Source organism: Microtus oregoni, unplaced genomic scaffold, assembly GCF_018167655.1.
Source record: "Microtus oregoni isolate MIOR12 unplaced genomic scaffold, Mior012 000005F_ref0000423, whole genome shotgun sequence".
NCBI classification, from domain to species: domain Eukaryota; kingdom Metazoa; phylum Chordata; class Mammalia; order Rodentia; family Cricetidae; genus Microtus; species Microtus oregoni.
Genome location: NW_024543064.1, coordinates 14,414,259 through 14,436,957, shown reverse-complemented (window position 1 = coordinate 14,436,957; position 22,699 = coordinate 14,414,259). Strand labels below are relative to the sequence as shown.

Genomic DNA, 22,699 nt, shown 5'->3' with positions numbered 1-22,699 from the left:
CTGCCCAAGGACCTAGCTGGGGACATCTCATTGGACACCTGGGAACCCCTCTAGAGCCAAGCCTCTTGCAAGCCACACTGATGAATATCTTGCATATCACCATAGAAACTTCATCCGGCAATGGATGGAGATAGAGACAGAGACCCATATAGAAGCACTGGACTATGTTCCCAAGGTCCAGATGAAGAGGCGAAGGAGGGAGAACATGAGCGAGGAAGTCCGGATCATGAGGGGTGCGTCCACCCACGGAGACGGTGGGACTGATCTATTGGGATCTCACCAAGGCCAGCTGGACTGGGTCTGAACGAGCATGTGATCAAACTGGACCCTCTGAATGTGGCTGACAATGAGGGCTGACTAAGAAGCTGATGATAATGGCACTGGGTTTTGATTCTACTGCATATACTGGCTTTTTGGGAGCCTAGTCTGTTGGGATGCACACCTTCCTAGACCTGGATGGAGGTGGGAGGGCCTTGGACTTCCCTCGGGGCAGCGCACTCTTAGGACTAGAGAGGGAGGGGGAGGGAAGGGGGAAGTAGGAGGGAAATGGGAGGAGGTGGAAATTTTTAATAAATAAATAAATTTTTAAAAAAAGAAAAGGACACCCTTTGACCCTCCAACTTGCTGTGAATTACCCAGAGTGATGGAAACTAGAGAGGCACAGGACCAAGCAGTGATACTCCCGTGAGAAGCCCACATCCACACTCTAGGATTTCTCTCTTCCCCCAGGCAACTCTCTATTAAGTTCTGTACTTAAGGCCTATGCTTTAAGAGTCCTTCCATAAGCCCTGCTTCACTGCTGGCTTAGCCTGATACACTTTCCATGGCAAAGCCAAGAATCCAGCTTCATCAGAGCGCAAGGCTCGAAGTGGGAAAGGAAACTTTGCAGGCAACACTTCCTGGATTGCTGACTTCACCTCCCTTGCTGCTGACACAGGTATCAAAAATGGATTGGCTCAGGGCTCTGAGGCAGAGACCAGAGGAGCCCAGATGGTTGGGTCCTTCTGAAGGTGAGAGTCTGTCCAGGACTCTCCTGCCTTCTGTACTTGTTGGCATCTTGGACTCCCTGGGAAGTAGAACTGTCACCCTGTGACCACCTCTCTGAACCCACATTTCTTCCCCTTTCCCTAACGACATCAAGGTTTATAGGGTCAGGGTTCTAATGACCTCATCTTAGCTATTCATTTCTGTAATGACACTATTTCCGAACAGGGCTGTAGTATAAGGTTTCAAGATTTGAACTGGAAGTGAGGTCCAAAGAGAAAACCATTCAACCAATAACATATTCAATAAAATCTGCCTTTAAGTAAATGAAATAAACTCATTTTCAGAACATCAGAAGGACATCTGCTAGAATGACTCACATATAAACTACAGAATGATGCAATGATTTTGTTTATCAACAACATAAAAGAAAAATCCTTTCACTTCTTTCTCACACTAGATTCTCTGAGGGTAGTAGAATGTTCCAGAATAGGTGTCTTTCATTCCACCACTCAGTGTCCAATAAGACAGCCTCCACCTTCAGCATCTTCCAAGAGGATCCCAGAAAAGGCACAAGGTGCATCTGGTTTGGGTTTGTACCGAACTGACCCTTTGAGCCCACCTCATGTCTGAAGCAGGTCTATGGCACTCACTCATCTACCATAGGCTGCAAAGAGTGAGGGACAGCTGGAGTGCAGTGGAACCCCACAGCCTCTACTGTAGGAGTGTCTGAAGGACTGATGTGTGGTGCTTTACTTAAGGACATGGAAGCCAAATTCTTACCACAGGTGGGAGGACAGGGGGAGTAAGATGTTTAGTTTAGGAACTAAAGCCCTCAAATCACTATATCCCTGAAGCCTGGAGAATAAAGATGTCATAGACCCAGGAAACATTAAGAAGCCCACTGCCAAACTGGTGAGGGCTAGGAGGGACAGTGGTGGTGGCATTTGGTGGGAAAAATCAAGAACAGCTGCTGGATTTTTTCCAGGTTTAAAAATTCGTATGAAACTGTGCAGCCAGATTGGTTTACTTTGTGAAGCTCAGGTCAATGAAAGGCCCTGTCTCAAAAAACATGGCAGACAGTTCCGGAAGAACGATATCCAAGGTTGTCCTCTAAAGTCCACTCACGTGCACACACAGCTGCACACACAGCTGCACACATAGCTGCACACACAGCTGCACACACATGTGCACAGACAGCTGCACACACAGGCACACCACAGACACATAAACATACAGAGAAGAAAACCACATGGGATGAGAGATGGGGAGGACCATGAAGGGGAGAAGAAGAGAATATGGAGATGCTGGGCTCTTTGGGGGACAGAGAATCCAGCCCATCCAATCCTTCCCATGCTGGAGTAGTCTGTGGGGCCCCAAGAACTTGACTCCTGCAATGTCCTCATCACCCCCTCAAGAAGTTTGTGCAGCCTTGGACCTCACAGAGGCTTAGCATATATCTTTTGTGATTGAATGAATGTTGAATGGAGGAAATGAACAAACTCTACTGCATCAATGTCCTCTTCCCTATTCGCAAATGTCACAATCAATTAGGAAAAGGAACATTCCTGGCTTACAAACACTCTCATTTCCACTGCTTACACAATTCTTGCCCACTCCTGGGAGTGGCTGCTGGGAGGTGACCTCTTGGTTATACCCAGATTGGATAGAGAAACTTCCTTTGCCAGGAACTGAGCCCTTTTTTCAGCAGCCAGAGAGTTTCAAAATCAGCTGGATTTATTATAGTGTAAACCCATGGTATGAAGGATTTTCCAGCTCTCAAGGCTGTCCAGGGGGATGACGAGGGGGAAAAAAGGGGAATTGCTCAGAGCTTTAGGTATCCTATCTATGAATCCACCATTTGACCACGCCCACCTCTCTGTCCCTGTGTCTCACCAACCCCCAACCCCGCAGAAGGAAAGGCTATTTAAGGGCAGATGAAGTTCAGGACAAACAAGACAGGCCCTTGAAGAAGAAGCTGCAGCATCGTCCGAGAGGTAAATGCCCAGAAGTTCCAGCCTTGTGACTGCATTTGAGTGGTTGTCTAGGTGCATGTATGTGTGTGCTCGTGGACATGCCTGTGCATGTGAACCACCATCACGTAAACATGTAAAAGACAATATTTGTGTGCAAGTATGTTGTATGGGTTTGTGAGGGTGCTGAGCAAGAATTCAAGAGCATGTGTGTGTACATGCTTAGAAAGGCTTGCCAAGAGAATGTGCAGCTTTAGTTCGGGACAGAAACTGTTGGGGATCAGATTCCATGGATGGAGTTCCGAAGCCTTCACCCTAACGCAGGGAGGCAGGTTGAGTATCTAATGAAGAGAGGCATTGTCTTCAGCCTCCCAGTTTTGTGGAATGAATCCAGTCTCCCAGGAGGACTGAAGGAGGTGCTAGGGTGCTCCCGGTACTGTATCATATTCCACAGAGCAGGGAAGGGACAAGGGGTGACACGCGTGATGCACTGTCTGAAGCCACCTATGCTCTCTATGACTTAGCCCCATGCAAGAGCACGTCTGGACTCCAGGGTTGCTAAGTCAGACAGCAGAGCAGGGGCTGGAGCAGAGGCCGAGACTCCTAGTTAGGAAATACCCAGGCCAGTCGTCTATACCTGTCGTTCACAGGCTGACAACATGAAGGTCCTCCTGCTGCTAACAGCTGTGATCATGGCCTTTGGTAAGACTTGACTCTGAACTCAGCAGGATGGGGGGTAATCTAAGGAGAGGGGCACCCTCTCCTTCCCATTCCCCAGGCCTGTCTCAGTGGGAATGGGAAGGAAGGCATTTGTGGGGAGAGAGGCAGTAGAGAGATGCCAATGCGGAGGAGGGGCAAAGGGCTGACTGCCCTTCACCAGCCATTTCTCCATCTCTTTTCAGGCCCAATACAGATCCAAGGGAGCCTTGCAGAGTTTAGACAAATGATCTTACTTAAGACGGGAAAGAGAGCTGAGACCAGCTATGCCTTCTATGGTTGCCACTGTGGCTTGGGTGGCAGGGGATCCCCCAAGGATGCGACAGATCGGTGAGGACACCCCTATCTTCAGTTCACTCTGGCTGGGACGGGACTAGGACAGAACTGGTACCAGTTGCCTCAGGGTCCTGGTGGGGTCAGGACTAGGACAGACCTGGTATTTTTCCTCAGGGCCCTGGGGTACCCCCACCAGTAAAATAGTCAGTGCTTTGGGAACTCTGTTCTAGACCCCTCCAATGTTTCTGAGTCTCTGCTCAGGGTCAAAGATCAAGGGACCTGGGGAGGCACCAGGACTTGTTGAGCTGTGAGAATACAGCCTCAACAGGACATGCCCCCCCCCACCCCCACCGACCAGGTGCTGTGTTGCTCACGACTGTTGCTACTACCGGCTGCAGAAACACGACTGCGGCACAAAATTTCTGACCTACAAGTTCTCCTACCGAGGGGGCAAAATCACCTGCTCCGGTAAGAAAAACCCTGAGATCCTGGCAAGCTGCCCTCACGTGTTTATTGGAGCAAATAAATGCTGAGCAGTTTGCTGGAGCAGAAGGGGAATTTATCTCTGCTTAGAACCTCACGGAAGACTCCAGTGGGAAGCCAGAAACAGGCTTTGCACAGCCTGAGGCTTGCAGGGGGTCCTGCAAACAGTGGTACCTAAGCTGAGTCCTAAGAGAGTCAGTGAGGCTCACAGTGGGAGAGGAAGGTTGGGCCATCCCTCAAACAAGGCACAGCATGGCCAAAAGGTCAAAGAGGACCATAGGCCACTCTGTGCTGCCCAATGGACACGTGAGGATGAGTCTGAGCAGTGAGACAAGAATGGACAGGGTCAAGCCGGGCCTTCCTAGCCATTGTCTTGAGGTTTGGGGACCACAGCACCAGGGACCTATTATTTAGCAAAGCAGCAAGAGACACTTCTGCACAAAGAGGGCTCTCCCTGGGTGGGAGGGATAGGCAGGAGGGAGGGGGCAGCGAGCCATGCTGCCTGCAGGGTGGTGACACATGGAGTAAAGGGGCCTCTGTCACATGGGAAAGAATTCTCTAGGACAGTGTGGTGCCAACCTGGGCAACTGCTACAGCCCGGGATCAGGCCTGCTCCTCAGCTCCGGCCTGGTGCCAACATCTGTGCTTACACTACAAGACACACTAGAGCTCCGGGAATGCCCTTGGCCACCCACGACAGGTGGCTTTCCCTCTCCAAGACTCTTTGGAGAGGGGGAATGAACACTTCCCAGAAGCCCCTGCTGACTTCCTCTTTAGCACTTCATTCAGAATAAAGCTGCATACGACCTAAGACCAATCACAGCCAAGGAGAAGGAGTAGACCACACAGGTTTTCACCATTTCCATCCATCCTGAGGCCAGTGAGGCTGGGTTTCCTTACACAAGCAGGTCTGTTAACAAGAAGGTGGGGCCAGATATGTAGCTCAGCTGGAGAGTGCCAGCCTCACATACACAAGGACCTGGGTTCCATCCCTACCACTGTATAAATTGGGCATGATTTAGCGTGCCTGGAATCCCAGAGCCCAGGATGTAGAGGTGCAGGATCAGAAGTTCAAGGTCAGCTTCAACAACATAGAGTTCAAGGCTAGCCTGAGCTACATTAAACCCTGTCCTTAAAAACAAAATCTAAACTAAAGTAAACTAAAACCTAGAAGAGGTTGTCTAGGAAGCTAGGCAAACCTCTGGCAGTGCCAAGCTTGGCCGCTGTGCATCCCCATCACATGGGCTGTGTGTCCACATCCAATAGGGATCTGCCTTTCCGGTGGCCCCAGTGCTTGCCTCAGAACAGGCCCGTCCCCACCAGCAACCTTGTGATATTAACAACCTTCAGCTCAGTGTCTCTTTCCCTCTAATTTCAGCCAACCAGAACGCCTGTAGGAAACAGCTGTGCCAATGTGACAAAGCCGCAGTTGAATGTTTTCACCGGAACCGGAAAAGCTACAGTTTAAAGTATCAACTCTATCCCAACAAGTTTTGCGGTGGAAAGTCGCCAAAGTGCTGAGGGAGCAGCCTTGTTCAACATCTGGACACGTTGTCTCCTCTAGCACCCCTTCCCAGACAAACCAAGTCCCCCCCAGTGATAAACACCCCTCTCCCACCCTAGAGGCTGAGTGGGGGCCCTTCTGTACTCATTCAGAATGAGACACCAAAGCCTGGTGAGTTAGACTGATCTTTCCCCATCACTCATCTACCTTGAACGGGCAGATTGTTGGCTTCCAGCTTCCCCTTTGCGTGCAACTTCCTGCCTTGCAGTACCAGAGAGACCCCTGGGAGGCTCTTACAAATAAAGTACTTCATTATCAACCGTGTGTGTTCTCTTAACGTGAAATGAGACTGGTATGAAGTATATATGTTAAAAGTATAGGTTTCGGGCTGGGGAGATAGCACAGTCCATAAAGTGCTTACCATGCAAGCTTGAGAACCTATGTTTAACCCCAGAACCCACACACATGAAGCACACACTTGTTCACAACCCTAGAGTTAGGGAAACAAAGACAGGTGGATCCCTGCGGCTCCATGACCAGCCAGCCTACTTGAATCAGCGAGTTCCAGGCCAGTGAGAGACCCTGCCTCCAAAACCAAGGTAGATGGTGTCCTGAGGACCCAAACCTGAGCTTGATCTACAGCTTCCACACATAAACATGCACATATATGCATGAATGCATGAGCATGCACAAAGACTCACACACACACACACACGAACAGGCTTCCTGGTCAGTCAAAACGGGTCTAACTATACGGACCCCACCACTTTAAGCAATGATTCTCTTATTCAGGTGGAGCTACTTGTCAGAGCCTCCTGCTAGGGCTTGTTTGGCAATTTAGAGGGGACACAGATGTCAAGCAGTGTCCAACCACTACAGCTGCCATCCCTTCCAAAGCAGGACTCTCTCTCCCTGCCCCCAGGCCCAGGCTGTTTTTCCTGGCCGGTAGGGGGAGGTGGAAGCCAAAACCAGCAGAAGAAAGTGGAGTTGCTTTTGTCAAGGTTCTGCCACTTTGAATTTAAAGAAAACAGGGATTATGGTGGACGGCATCATGTGCCCACAAGCCTGGCACAGACCTACTCCCGGAAGACTACCAGAGCCATAGCGTGTGCAAAGCTGCGCACCGAGCAAAAATAAACTCCTGTGCCCCCTGCACTTGTCAAACTGAGAGCTTCGCACAGATCCTTAAAATGCCCGGACAGCTCCACACTTCTCTTTGCCTGTGAAGGAACAATCAGAAACCAGTGAGATTGCCCAGCTCGGGTACATCTGTGGGAGCAGGGCCAACAAGTAAAGACACTCACTTGTCTGTCTCTGCTGTTTCCTCTCCCTGCTTTAAATCTGGTAACTTTTTCACATATAAAGACAAACTGCAATAAAAGCAGTTTAAAGACTATGCCAACCCCCAGATGAGAGTTTTTCTTTTGACATTTTGGCCAATAGATATAGTGGCATTTCATTTCCATTTTTATAAATAAAGCTTGCCTGAAGTTCAGAGAGTGAAACAGCCCCACTGGTCAGCCTTACAGACCAGGCAGCGGTAACACACACCTTTAATCCCAGTAGCCACACTAGTTTGCCATAGAAACCAGGTGGTGCAGCCCTAGAGAGGATTATAAAATGGGAAGAAACAGCTCTCAAACACAGGCTCATTCTGAGGTTCCTGGAGGCAGGGTCGCCATTTTAGACTGAGGTTGAGGTAAGAGCCAGAGGCTAACTGTTTTGTTTTTGGATCTTCAGGCTGAACCCCAATTTCTCTCTCTCTGAGTTTTTACTAATTTTGCTTCATTTTGGCACCCAGCTTTTCTGGCATGAATTGATGAAAAAGCCGTTTGCCTGAGACTTTTTAGCCACCTGCCCAGGCAAGAGGATTTCATGAGGGATCACTGAGAGTCTCTGTCCCGAAAAAGCCATGTGAGTTGTGTTTTTAATCTCCCCTCTGGTCTGGAGAAATAATTTAGGGTTTGGGCTGGTACCAGAACCCAACAAACAATCTGGAATTCCTTTGCCTTCTCTATTACCTAAAGTATGGCCTCTTATAGTTATTAATTTAAATGATTGTTTCTTCCCTCTACCTTTACAAGAAAAAGACAGAAAAACTTGCCTTCACAGTGCCTACTTTTAATACTTCTTAGCCTGTTAAGAGATATCACTGGAAGATTCTCACACAGAAAATGTTAAATAGGCTGACACTATGCCAATATTTTCTTTGACAGCTGTTGAAAATGATCCATAAAGAATTTCCTTAATCTATAGTTTACCATTACATAGATGACAACTTACTAGCTGGTTCAAATGTAGATATTTTAGAAAGAATGTTTGAAGATATAATGAAAATTTTTCTTCCTTGTTGGGAATTACAAATTCCTCCTAGAAAAAATACAAAGAAGAGATTCCGTTAATTATTAGGACTACAAAAATTTAGATCCCAAAGATGCAAATTCGGTGAAATTAATGAATGTCAAAGATTGCTAGGAGACATTTCCTTTCTATGGCCCACTATTGAAATAAAAAAAAATGATGAACTGAGTAATTTGTTGGAAACCTTAGATGGTGACATGGAATTAAATAGTCCAAGAGAATTATTAGCTGAAGCTGAGAGAAAATTGGCTTTGGTGGAAAAAGAAATTAAAAGATGCATGTGTGGATCATTTACATCCAGAGACTGATTGCATTCTGGGTATTCTATACTCTAAGCATTTTCCTACAGGAATATTAATGCAGAGTAAAGATATTATCTTAGACTATATCTTTTTACCACATAAACAGAGTAAAAAATAAAATGTTTTATATTATGTGGGAAAGATTTCTGAGTTGATTCTAAAGGGAAAATTGAGACTTTATCAATTAACAGGAGTAGACACATCAGCAATTATAGTAGCTTTTTCCTAATGATGAATTGACAAATTAAGGGTGAAAGAACGTTGGCAAAGAGCTTGTAGTAATTTTTGGGGGGAGGAATTAACAACAAATATCCCCCAAAGCAATATAATTCAACTTATAAAGAGGACTAATTGGATCCTTCCTCTGATTGTATGGGGAAACCAACATCTGGAGACCCTACATTCTATACTGATGCAAATCAATCAGAAAAGGTAGGCTACAAATTAGAAAATTTAAGTAAAATGGTTCTGTCCAAAAGTCAGAATTATATGTTCTTCTCATTGTATTAATGGATTTTTCAGACTTCTTAACATAGTTACTGATTCACAATATACAGAAAGAGTTATTTTGTATATTGAAACTCCTGAACTTATTCCAGATAATACAGAATTAACTTTGTTATTTATTCATATACAACAAGTAATCAGAAATAGAAATCATATATATAAGCTGATCCTATATGACCTTCCAGGACCTCTAGCACAAGGTAATGAAGAAAATGATCAACTATTAATTGGAAATATGGTGGAGGCCTCAGAATTTCATAAAAAAACCATCATGTCAATAGCAAACATTTCAAAAAATATTTTTCTACCCCTTAGAAACAAGCCAAGGAAATTATAAGAAAATGTCCTACTTGTTCTTTATACAACCAAACTTCAATACCTGTAGGAAACAACCCAAAAGGTACTCAAAGAATGAAATCTGGCAGATAAATGTGTTTTATTTTGTAGATTTTGGAAAATTAAAATATGTAGACACACCATTGATTCCTCTTCAGGATTTCAATGGGCAATTGCTCTAAGTTGGGAAAATACTGATTCAGTAAGCACACATTTGCTAGAAATTATGGTCATCATGGATATACCTGCACAAATAAAGACAGACAATTTCCCAGCGTATGTCTCTAAGAAAATGAAAGAGTTTTTTTTGCTTATTAGAATATAAAGCATATTACAGGTATGTCACACAATCTTACAGGGCAAGCAGTTACAGAAAGATCAAATCAAACTCTAATGGATATGTCAAATAAACAGAAAGGGGGTAATAAAGACCCCCATAATGACGGCATAATGCTTTATTAACTTCTAGTTTTCTAAATGCTATTGAGAAAGGAACAACAGATGTAGAGAGACATTGGATAATAAAAAGATGGAATTAAAGCATCCAGTATACTTTAAGATGTGTTGAGTTCAGAATGGAAAACAGGACATGTGTTACATTAGGGAGGGAGTTTTGTTTTGTTTCCACAGAAGAAGAAAAGCTATGGATATCCTCAAAATTCATGAAGATGTGATTTGGATAAGAGAGATCTCTTAATTAGAAGAGATGATAGCTCATCAAACATCATTGCTGTTTAATCAAAACTAATCTATAAAACTAACAAATGTTTTTCACTTGATCAGATATAACTTGCCAAAAGAGAATCTCCCAACAATTAGGGTTGGGGAAAGGTTTTGCTCCTGTCTTTTCAGGAGAATAAAGGTATCCAACTGAGGAGTCCAAAGACCACTAGACAAGTGAGACATCTGAAGAAAAAGGATAAGTCTGATGGAGGAGGGTCATTTGTCTATGTGTTACTTTTATTGGTTAATAAAGAAACTGTCTTGGCCTTTTGACAGGGTAGAAAATTAGGTGGGCAGAGTAGACAGAACAGAATGCTGGGAAGAAGGGAAGTGAGGCAGATGTGATGAAGCTCTGACCCAAGATGGACATAGGCTAGAATCTTCCCGGTAAGCCACCACCTTGTGGTGCTACACAGATTATTAGAAATGGGTTAATCAAGATGTGAGAATTAGCCGATAAGAGGCTAGAGCTAACGGGCCAGGCAGTGTTTAAAAGAATACAATTTGTGTGTTGTTATTTCGGGTAAAAAGCTAGCCATGCAGGAGCCGGGTGGGACAAAAAGCAGGCCTGCTCGCCTCTTCACTACATAAATCATCCAGAAAAAGTTTCCCAAGAGAAAGAATAAATTGATTTGTTGATAGATCACATTTCCAACAGCATAAAATGTCGTAAATCTTTCTGCTATTCTCTACAGACATATAATTCAAATGGTCTTTTTGTAATCCCAGTTAAAGATTAAAGCTGGCTTTGGAGTTGGAGTGTGGCTCTCTCCTTCTCCAAACCTAAGCATGCTTATTAAAGTGAAATCTAAACTCTCTGTCTCATGTCAAAAAAGTCACCTGATATGGGACAAAAGAAAAAAATATTTAAGGATTACTTTATTGCCACTCATTTCTTAATCCTTTGGTTTTATATTAACTCTTAAACAGCTTTTCTTAAAGCACAAATTTTATTATATTATATATATATATATGTATATCCTAAATTTTCTGTCATATAGAACACTAACTAATTCTAGAAAAAGTTTCATCTACCTTCCTGTACATGATTTCAGGTTTGAGTCTCTATCACTTTTCTGCAATGAACCATGAGCACGCATAACAGTGACCTCTGAAATCTCCAAAAGAAGGATGGGGATCCACAATGATGATTCCTCCAGGACTATTACAGCACCATTAATCTGAAAAACACCACCTAAAGATCAACTTTTAGACCATAAACTCCTCAGAACAATTTCAAGGTGGCTAGCTGAGATGATCCAGCCTCACAGACTACTCCAGCCAGGACTTGAGACAAGCCCTGCACTTTTCCATTACAGAAAGACCGCACAACAAATGATAAAACTACCTCTACCAGGACTTTACAATTAACCCATTTTATTTTTTAGGATCTGCTAAAGATGCTGTCGCCCCCAGACAGTAGGAAGTAAACCTAAGAATATGATGCCCACATTCCAAAGAGGTGGGTTTTGGTCATTCAGTGGGTCATTGTTTAGGATGCTTGGGTACAAGTTGTTGTTGGTTATGGTCAGGAGGAAAATTAAACAAAAGAGATTAGATTCAGAGTTCTTGTTTTGAAAAGAAAAAAGGGGAATTCAGATATGATAGGATAAAAAGATGTTATTGAATCTGATCTGAAAAGAAAACAGGGAGGATGTAGATATGATAAGATAAAAAGGTAGATTGTTGGATACCTTGCTCAGTCTAGTTATAGTAGGGAGGACCTTGGACCTTCCCCAAAGCCATGTGCCTTTCCTTTCTCTGGGGAGTGGATGGGGTGGAGTGGGAGGGTATGTGGAAGGAATGGGAGGAGAGGAGGGACTGAGAGCTTAATTAGTATGTATAATGAAAAAAGATAGTTTGTTTTCTTTTTTAAAAAATAATTAAAAATAAAAAATTGTAGATTGTTGAATCTATTTTTAAAAAGCGACTACTAGTTTTAAATATTTTACATTGGATTGAAACTTTGTATATTGTATACAAATTTGTATATCAATACGAGTTTGAGATTAATTTTGTTGAAACGTACTGTACGTACATTTCTACTCTTGTTCAAGTTATTATACCTATACAACTCGTTTAATAATGTAGTACAAATTTCTAGTCCTAGAAAGTTATTACTGCTAACTGTTTAGGATAATAAGGAAATGCACGTTATTAATTAGTCACCTATTACAATAAAACATGTAGTCATATTAGGTATGTTTTCAAGGTTAAAAGGAGATATATTTTACTGAGACAGGTCATCTTCAAACACTCCAGTGAACTACAGAACATGGCATTAAAGATGTTTTAATAATATTGTTGTTGTTGTTGTTTTTAATGACAATGAGATATGTTTGCTCCTGGCAGCACCAATTTACTTTGGAGAAGATTATGGTCATCAAAGAAACTCCACAGGGCGTTTACTTTCCTTGTGACAAAAGTAAGCCACTAGGCAAGAGAGTGCTCTTGCCTCAATTGCTGACCACGTGCTGTCCAAATGGAAGACGCCCTACACAGAAGAGTGACTGCTAAACCTTGCCTAGACAAGGAGGGAGAATCCGTCAAAAATCCTGCTTCACAGAAAAGTCTGTCAAATATTCTAGGCATGTAGGCCAAATATGGGTGTGTTAACACTGCAGAGGATCCATGGGTGACTGTCCAGGCAGCCAGCTCTTTCTGTCATTTCTCACATTTTTTGGAAGTTGCTTGTTTGCACTGCCTGCCTACTCAGTTAATATTATTTCCTTCCCGGGTCTCTTGGGGAATTGAAGACTAGATAGTTACAGTTATATATTCTCTTGTTTTCCAGAGGCAGAAAGGAAGCTCTCTAAAGAGGTGTAAAGCACATAAGGTTGAGAGACGTCCAAAGATATTTTTGGATGGTAATGCAAGTTAGGTTAGAAAGCAAATTAGGTTCAAGACTTTGGACTCACCAAGATAGGATAGACTGGCCCCCAACCTTGGCATATTGTGAAATGATGGAAACTTAGGAAGATAGTGGATAACGGGGAATTCCCTGGGGCTACGTCAGGAAAGGGCTATCTAAATTCTCTCTCTCTCTCTCTCTCTCTCTCTCTCTCTCTCTCTCTCTCCCTTTTCTAATCTCTCACCTTTCGGTCCTGGGGATGGCATCCTAGCTCCGGCAGAGCACAGCCTGTTGTCTGCCATCACAGAAACACAAACATCATCCTATTAACTGAGTGGTTCCACGCGGCTGCCTACAGCCCGGGCTGTTCCTTTACCTCTCCATGACTTCCACTCAAGTAAAACCATGTTCCTGGCTACGCCACAGAAAAGAACTTCAGGATAATGCAGAGGTCGAGTTCATTAAAAAGCATTTTTTGACTTAGATTTGAAGCTCAAGTACCCAGGAGATCGGTGAGACACCTCCAAGTATGGGTACAGGCTTCTTGAGGGAGAGTCGCTCCTTGTCTGGGCAATAGCTGCACATGTAATCCCTCGGCTTTCTAATTCTCATCACTAGGGGAAAATAGTTCATAGCAAGCTGAGAAGCTAAAGCATTTCCTTTTAAAGGCAAAGCTGTAAAGTGGATTTCTGAGCTTGTTACCAGGAAGAAGTACCAAAAAAATTGAGCTAGGGGGTTAGAGGAACTTGGAGCCCAGAAAAGCCACCATCTGCTTAGTTTACTTATCTTTAATGGTTTTTGGCTTGAGCTATCTCAAGGAAAATGCCCATCATGGACCAGAGGAGCCCAGATGGTTGGGTCCTTCTGAAGGTGAGAGTCTGTCCGGGACTCTCCTGCCTTCTGTACTTGTTGGCATCTTGGGCTCCCTGGGAAGTAGAACTGTCACCCTGTGACCACCTCTCTGAACCCACATTTCTTCCCCTTTCCCTAACGACATCAAGGTTTATAGGGTCAGGGTTCTAATGACCTCATCTTAGCTATTCATTTCTGTAATGACACTATTTCCGAACAGGGCTGTAGTATAAGGTTTCAAGATTTGAACAGGAAGTGAGGTCCAAAAGGAGGACACCATTCAACCAATAACATATTCAATAAAATCTGCTTTTAAAGAAATGAAATAAGCTCATTTTCAGAATATCAGAAGGACATCTGCTAGAATGACTCACATATAAACTACAGAATGATGCAATGATTTTGTTTATCAACAACATAAAAGAAAAATCCTTCGCTTCCTTCTCACACTAGATTCTGAGTAGAATGTTCCAGAATAGCTGTCTTTCATTCCACCACTCAGTGTGCAATAAGACAGCCTCCACATTCATCATCTTCCAAGAGGAACCCAGAAAGGGCAAGAGGTGCATCTGGTTTGGGTTTGTCCTGGTGTGGACAAGACCCTTTGAACTGACCCTTTGAGCCCAGCTCAGGTCTGAAGCAGGTCTATGACACTCATCTACCATAGGTTACAAAGAGTGAGAGACAGCTGGGGTGCAGTGGAACCCCACAGCCTCTACTGTAGGAGTGTCTGAAGGACCGATGTCTGGTGCTTTACTTAAGGCCAGGGAAACCAAATTCTTAGCACAGGTGGGAGGGCAGGGGGAGAAAGATGTTTAGTTTAGAAACTAAAGCCCTCAAATCACTATATCCCCGAAGCCTGGAGAATAAAGACGTCATAGGCCCAGGAAACATTAAGAAGCCCACTGCCAATCGGGTGAGGGCTAGGAAGGACAGTAGTGGCAGCTGTTTGGTGGGAAAAATCAAGAACAGCTGCTGAATTTTTCTAGGTTTAAAAATTCTTACAGAACTGGTAAATGGCTCAGTCAGTAAAGTGTTTGTTTTGCAGTCCCAAGGACCTGAGTTCAATCCCCAGAACCTATTAATATGCACACACTTGTCACTCCAGTGCTGGGGAGAGGAATGTGACCAGGTCCCTGGGACTCTGTGAAGCCAGATTGGTTTACTTTGTGAAGCTCAGGTCAATGAGAGGCCCTGTCTCAAAAAACATGGCACACAGTTCCGGAAACGATATCCAAGGTTGTCCTCTAAACTCCACTCACGTGCACACCCAGCTGCACACACAGCTGCACACACAGGCACAACCACAGACACATAAACACACAGAGAAGAAAACCACATGGAATGAGAGATGGGGAGGACCATGAAAGGGAGGAAAAAGAGAATATGGAGATGCTGGGCTCTTTGGGGGACAGAGAATCCAGCCCATCCAATCCTTCCCATGCTGGAGTGGTCTGTGGGGCCCCAAGAACTTGACTCCTGCAACGTCCTCATCACCCCCTCAAGAAGTTTGTGCAGCCTTGGACCTCACAGAGGCTTAGCATATATCTTTTGTGATTGAATGAATGTTGAATGGAGGAAATGGACAAACTCTACTGCATCAATGTTCTCTTTCCTATTCGCAAATGTCACAATCAATTAGGAAAAGGAACATTCCTGGCTTACATAACTCTCATTCCCTCCACAGTACACAATCTTGCCCACCCCTGGAAGTGTCTCCTGGGCCATGACCTCTTGGTTTTACCCTGATTGGAGAAATAAACCTATTCAGCCAAGAATATAGTCTTTTTCTCAGTGCCAGAGAGGTTTCAAAATCAGGTGGAATTTATCATGATGTCAACAAGGTCATCCAGCCAGATGATGAGGGGGGAAAAGGGGGATTGCCCAGGGCATTGTGTGTGTTTATCTATGAGGCCACCATTTGGCAACTCCCTCCTCTCCATCCCCGTACTTCACCCACCCCAACCCTGCAGAAGGAAAGGCTATTTAAGGGCAGTTGGAATTCAGGAAAAACAAGACAAACCCTTGAAGAAGAAGCTGCAGCAGCACCTGAGAGGTAAATGCCCAGAATCTCCTGCCCTGTACATGTGAGTGATTGTGTAGGTGCATGTATGTGTGTGTTCATGGACATGCCTGTGCATGTGAACCACCATCACGTAAACATGTAAAAGACAGTATTTGTGTGCAAGTATGTTGTATGGGTTTGTGAGGGTGCTGAGCAAGAATTCAAGAGCATGTGTGTGTACATGCTTAGAAAGGCTTGCCAAGAGAATGTGCAGCTTTAGTTCGGGACAGAAACTGTTGGGGATCAGATTCCATGGATGGAGTTCCGAAGCCTTCACCCTAACGCAGGGAGGCAGGTTGAGTATCTAATGAAGAGAGGCATTGTCTTCAGCCTCCCAGTTTTGTGGAATGAATCCAGTCTCCCAGGAGGACTGAAGGAGGTGCTAGGGTGCTCCCGGTACTGTATCATATTCCAACAGAGCAGGGAAGGGACAAGGGGTGACACGCGTGATGCACTGTCTGAAGCCACCTATGCTCTCTATGACTTAGCCCCATGCAAGAGCACGTCTGGACTCCAGGGTTGCTAAGTCAGACAACAGAGCAGGGGCTGGAGCAGAGCCCGAGACTCCTGGTTAGGAAACACCCGGGCCAGTTGTCTATACTTGTCGTTCACAGGCTGACAACATGAAGGTCCTCCTGCTGCTAACAGCTGCGATCATGGCCTTTGGTAAGCCTTGACTCTGAACTCAGCAGGATGGGGGGTAATCTAAGGAGAGGGGCACCCCATCCTCCAGTGCTCCTTCCCATTCCCCAGCCCTGTCTCAGTGGGAATGGGAAGGAAGGCATTTGTGGGGAGAGAAGCAGTAGAGAGATGCCAATGCGGAGGAGGGGCACAGGGTTCACTGCCCTCCACCGGCCATTTCTCCATCTTTTTTCAGGCCCAATACAGATCCAAGGGAGCATTGGAGAGTTTTGACAAATGATTGTACATAGGACAGGACAGTACCGTGCTCCATTCTATAAGACCTATGGTTGCCACTGTAGCTTGGGTTACATAGGATATCCCGCGGATGAAACAGATTGGTGAGGACACCCCTGTTCTCCTTATTCTCTATTCACTCTGGATGGGACACGACTAGAACAGAGCTGGCTCCCACTGACCCACTGCCCTGCTGGGGACAGGACTGAGGCAGCAGAGCCCTAGTGGGGACAGGACTAGGACAGAGCTGATGTCTGCTTCCTCAGGGCCCTGGTGTATCCCTGCAAGCAGACTAGTCAGCTCACTGGAAACTCTGCTCTATACCACTTCATAGTTTCTGAGTCTCCACTCAGTGTCAAAGGTCAAGGGAAGTGGGGAGGCCCCAGGACTCCAGGGCTGTGAGAATACAGCCTCAACAAGACATGCCCCCCAACCAGGTGCTGCTTTTATCACAGCTGCTGCTATGATCGAATGAAGAATCGTGGTGTAGCACAAAAGGACTGTGCTACAGTTTCACCTAGCAAGGGGATGAAATTGTCTGCTCCTATAAGAAAACCCCCAAAATGCCAGCAAGCTCTCCAGATGTGTATATGGGACACACAAGCGCTGGGCAGTTTGCTGCAGCAGAAGGGGAATTTATCCCTGCTTAGAACCTCACGGAAGACTCCAATGGGAAGGCAGAAACAGGCTTTGCACAGCCTGAGGCTTGCAGGGGGTCCTGCAAACAGTGGTACCTAAGCTGAGTCCTAAGAGAGTCAGTGAGGCTCACAGTGGGAGAGGAAGGTTGGGCCATCCCTCAAACAAGGCACAGCATGGCCAAAAGGTCAAAGAGGACCATAGGCCACTCTGTGCTGCCCAATGGACACGTGAGGATGAGTCTGAGCAGTGAGACAAGAAGGGACGAGGACAAGCCGGGCCTTCCTAGCCATTGTCTTGAGGTTTGGGGACCACAGCACCAGGGACCTATTATTTAGCAAAGCAGCAAGAGACACTTCTGCACAAAGAGGGCTCACCCTGGGTGGGAGGGATGGGCAGGAGGGAGGGGGCAGCGAGCCATGCTGCCTGCAGGGTGGTGACACATGGAGTAAAGGGGCCTCTGTCACATGGGAAAGAATTCTCTAGGACAGTGTGGTGCCAACCTGGGCAACTGCTACAGCCCGGGATCAGGCCTGCTCCTCAGCTCCGGCCTGGTGCCAACATCTGTGCTTATACTACAAGACACACTAGAGCTCCGGGAATGCCCTTGGCCACCCACGACAGGTGGCTTTCCCTCTCCAGGACTCTCTGAAGAGGGGGAATGAACACTTCCCAGAAGCCCCTGCTGACTTCCTCTTTAGCACTTCATTCAGAATAAAGCTGCATACTACCTAAAACCAATCATAGCCAAGGAGGAGTAGACCACACAGGTTTTTACCATTTCCATCCATCCTGAGGCCAGTGAGGCTGGGTTTCCTTACACAAGCAGGTCTGTTAACAAGAAGGTGGGGCCAGAGATGTAGCTCAGCTGGAGAGTGCCAGCCTCACATACACAAGGACCTGGGTTCTATCCCTACCACTGTATAAATTGGGCATAATTTACCATGCCTAGAATCCCAGAGCCCAGGATGTGGAGGTAGGAGGATCAGAAGTTCAAGGTTATCCTCAGCTATGTATGGAGTTCAGGGCTAGCCTGAGCTACATTAGACCCTGTCCTTAAAAACAAAAACTAAACTAAAGTAAACTACAACCTAGAAGAGGTTATCTAGGAAGCTAGGCAAACCTCTGGCAGTGCCAAGCTTGGCCGCTGTGCATCCCCATCACATGGGCTCTGCCTTTCCGGTGGCCTCAGAATAGGCTGTTCCCCACTAGCAGCCGTGGGATATTAACAACCATCAGCTCAGTGTCTGTTTCCCTCTAATTTCAGCCAATCAGGACCCCTGTCAGGTACAGTTGTGCTGGTGTGACAAAGTCGCCGCTGACTGTTTTACCCGGAACTTGGGCACCTTCAAGTTATCTTATGCATTCTATTCCAATAAGCGTTGCAGAGCGAAGACACCCAGCTGCTTATTTGTAAATCTTTAGTTTAGTTTAGACAGGTCTCCTCTAGCACCCCTTCCCAGCCCAACCACGCCCCCCCCCGTGATAAACACCCATCTCCCACACTAGAGGCAGGGTAGAGGCCCTTCTGTCATCACCTGATGAGACACCAAAGCCTGGTGAGTTAGACTGATCTTTCCCCGTCACTCTTCTACCATGGGTTGGCAGATTGTCCACCTCCAGCTTCCCCTTGGCACCCAACCTCCTGCCTCACAGTACCACGGAGGCTCCTAAAAATAAAGTACTTCACTAACCACCATGTGTGTTCTCTTAACGTGAAATGAGACTGATATGAAGTATATATGTTAAAAGTATAGGTTTCGAGCTGGGGAGATAGCACAGACCATAAAGTGCTTACCATGCAAGCTTGAGAACCTGTGTTTAACCCCAGAACCCACACACATGAGGCACACACTTGTTCACAACCTTAGAGTTAGGGAAACAAAGACAGGTGGATCCCTGCGGCTCCATGACCAGCCAGCCTACTTGAATCAGCGAGTTCCAGGCCAGTGAGAGACCCTGCCTCCAAAACCAAGGTAGATGGTGTCCTGAGGACCCAAACCTGAGCTTGATCTACAGCTTCCACACATAAACATGCACACATATGCATAAATGCATGAGCATGCACAGAGACTCACACACACACATACACACAACAGACACACACACACACATACACACACACACACACACACACACACACACACACACAGGCTTCCAGGTTAGTCTAGATAGGTCTAACCACAAATACCCCACCACCTTAAGCCCTGATTCTGTTATTCAAATTGAGCCCCTTTGTCAGAGCCTCCTGCTAGGGTTTGTTTGGGAATTAACCACCATAGCTGCTATCCCTGTCAAAGGCTGAACTCCCTCTCCCCGCCCCCAGGCTAGAACTGTTTTTCCTGACCTATGGGAAGATGCAGAAGCTGAAGTCAGCAGAATAAAATGAAGTTGCTTCTGTCAAGGCTCTACCACTTTGAACTTAAAGAAAACAGGGATTATGGTGGACGGCATCATGTGCCCACAAGCCTGGCACAGACCTACTCCCGGAAGACTGCCAGAGCCATGGCGTGTGCACAGCTGCCCACCGAGCAAAAATAAACTCCTGTGCCTCCTGTACTTGTCAAACTGAGAAGCTTCGCACAGATCCTTAAAATACCCGGACAGCTCCACACTTCTCTTTGCCTGGAAAGGAACAATCAGAAACCAGTGAGGTCCCCAGTTTGGGGTGCATCTGTGGGAGCAGGGCCAACAAGTAAATGCACTCAGTTGTCCGTCTCTGATGTCCCTTCTGCCTACTTTGAATCTGCTAATTTTTTCACATATTAAGATAAAGACAAACTGCAATAAAAAAATAAAACATGCCAACCCCCAGATGAGAGTTTTTTTTTTTTTTTTATCCAATAGAAGATGAGATTTTTAACTCCTCCCATCATCGGATAGTGATCCTGCAACTTATATCAACTCCTTGGCAACCGAGGCGCCTGAGGCACAGTCCTCAGAAATGAAAACTTGGGATTTGAGGCTTGAGATGATAAGCTTCATGAAGCTGTTCTGCCCTTTCAAGTCACCCCAATGCCGGAGTCTGAGCCTTGTGCAACAGTCAGAGTTCTGGCACAAGAAATCCGTTCCGAGTGTCATGCCCACACAAACACTGCCTATGACCTTCCAAAATTCATTCCCCAAAATGCTTCCTATCCCAACTGAGGAGCCAAGTAAACATCCAAGCAAAAGCAAAAAAAGGATTGAGCTGGGGAGGGGCGTTGGCAGGCCAGCAAGATGGCTTTCAGTGAGTAAAAATGTTTATTAAACAAGTTTGCCAACCCGTTTGATCTCTGGAACTGCTAGGGTAGAAGGGGAGAAAGTTGTCCTTTGACCCGAACATGATGTGTGTGCAGTGGCAGGCACCTGTGTGCTCATACTCACATCTCATATATGTGTGCATGTGTGTGTGTGATGTGTATATACATATATATATATACACAAATAATTTTAAAAATGCAATTTCGTTCTTCTTCTTATTATTACATTCATGATGATCTCTTGGCAGCGCGTCATCCTCTAGTGCTAGTTAACAAGTAAACTGAGTGAGTAACAGGAGAGCCAGAGCTATGCAGAGAAACCCTGTCTTAGGGAGTCAAAGAAAGCCATCCCCACTGTGTCCCCTGGACAGAAGCTGGACTCAACCTGGCGGGAGAGCCTCTGGGCATGCCTGTGTATATTGCCTTCATTCTGTTAACCGACATGGGAAGACGCATCTTCATTGTGGTTGGCGCTGTTCTCTAGATCAGGGGCCCGGAAAACAGTATGAGGGAGCGTTCTTTGCTCTTTTCTTTTGACTGTGAATGCACCGGAACCAGCTGCCTCACGCTCCTGTGGCCTTGATGTCCCCACCGCAATGAGCTTACCTTGATCTGTGAGCCAGAGTTCGTGCCTTCTCCCCTGAGTTGCTTCTGTCGAGGTTATCACAGCAAAAGGGAAAGAAGCCAAGACAGCCACCGAGAGGCTAACTCACTGTGTCCCGTTACGCTGGGGCTACCGGCATGCTCCCTCATGCCCAGCAAGCTGGCCTGGCTTTGTAATTACATTCTCTATAATTAGTGCTTATACTCAAGGGCTTTCAGGCAGTTCCTTGCCCTTGCCTTGGGCAGCTGACATCTTCCCTTATCTGGTAGGATTGAATCAGATGTTCTGTGTGGCCCAGTCAATGTCCTGTCTCCTGATGATGGTCACCTTGGGTAGGGGACAGAGATGTGATAGACCATGTTTTCCATCATCCCCTTTGCTGCCACCATAGACAGGTACTCTGTTCAGCACCTTGCCACCAAGCACCTGAATCGGCATCACTGACTGAGATCCCCATCCTGCCACCCCGGGGATAAGGATACAGGAAGAGGAAAGAATGAACTCGGAGGGCAGGAGAGAGCCTGCATTGCTCTCAGCCTTTCTCACCAGCAGTGGCTTGGGCCAGCTGTCACTGTGACAGAAAGGAAGTTATCCTAGACAGACATTTGTGCCCCACCCTTCAATGAAGGGCTCGAGAGATGGGAATCTCCCTGGGAATCTCTGGAAGAATCTGACTCACACAGTTCTGAGAGCTCGCCAGAGCACCTTCTGGGGGTGACCAGAGCAGAGGGGTCAGTGGGTCAGTGATACGCAGGACCATGTCTTGACCAGGGATGCTGAGTTAGGCAAACCTCTGCACTCTCATGTCAAGACCCTGAAGATGAGTTGGACTTCACTGGACCCTTTTGCTCCTCTTCCCACCGTGGCTACATTGATTATATAATCCTCTGCTCTTTCACTGTTGCTTCCCTTTAATTGGCCTGCTGTGGTTGGGTGACTGAGCCTGGCTCATTAGGGCAGCCAGGGTCCAGCCTCTGACCCTAAGGGCTCTGGTGACATCATCACACCTCTGGAGCTTAGTCATCTCAGAACCAAAGAGCAAAACAGAAGAAAAGCACAGTCTAGAAAGTTCTCTGGCTAGGTGTGGTAACCTGAACCTGTAACTCCAGCACTTGGGAGGCTGGGGAGGAGCCTCAATCTGAGACCAGCCTGGGCTACATGATGAGAGAAAAGAAAAGAACGGTTTCCTCCACCCCCACCCACGGTCTGACCCTGCTCATCCCCTGCTCCAGGACCCATGGCTCAGCTCCCCATAACTGCACCCTGCAGTCTAGGTTGTTCCCAGCTTCTAGCAGAGCTTGGCTTAGGATCTTTTGTTATTTCCTCAGATCCAAGCTCCTCCCTCAGACCTGTCATTCTGCCAGA

General features: G+C 46.0%; 2 protein-coding genes and 1 long non-coding RNA gene across 3 annotated transcripts in view; 2 read left to right on the top strand and 1 right to left on the bottom strand.

Annotated features, from left to right (window-relative positions):
- Pla2g5 (phospholipase A2 group V) overlaps positions 1 to 21,422 on the bottom strand; it is a 54,702-nt gene extending 33,280 nt beyond the window's left edge. The window contains exon 1 of the mRNA XM_041652977.1: positions 21,337 to 21,422. The gene's annotated coding sequence lies outside the window, so the exon portion shown is untranslated. The remainder of the gene's footprint in view (positions 1 to 21,336) is intronic.
- On the top strand, positions 2,878 to 6,256 carry Pla2g2a (phospholipase A2 group IIA). Its single transcript, XM_041652976.1, has 5 exons — positions 2,878 to 2,981; positions 3,608 to 3,659; positions 3,860 to 4,004; positions 4,309 to 4,418; positions 5,812 to 6,256. Exons 2-5 carry the CDS (start codon positions 3,617 to 3,619, stop codon positions 5,952 to 5,954), a joined length of 441 nt encoding a protein of 146 aa, XP_041508910.1. The 5' UTR covers positions 2,878 to 2,981; positions 3,608 to 3,616; the 3' UTR covers positions 5,955 to 6,256.
- LOC121448770 lies at positions 15,820 to 20,296 on the top strand. Its single transcript, XR_005974387.1, has 3 exons — positions 15,820 to 15,925; positions 16,549 to 16,600; positions 19,815 to 20,296. It is a non-coding gene; the product is annotated as an uncharacterized LOC121448770 (long non-coding RNA).
- Positions 21,423 to 22,699: the final 1,277 nt, after the last annotated feature.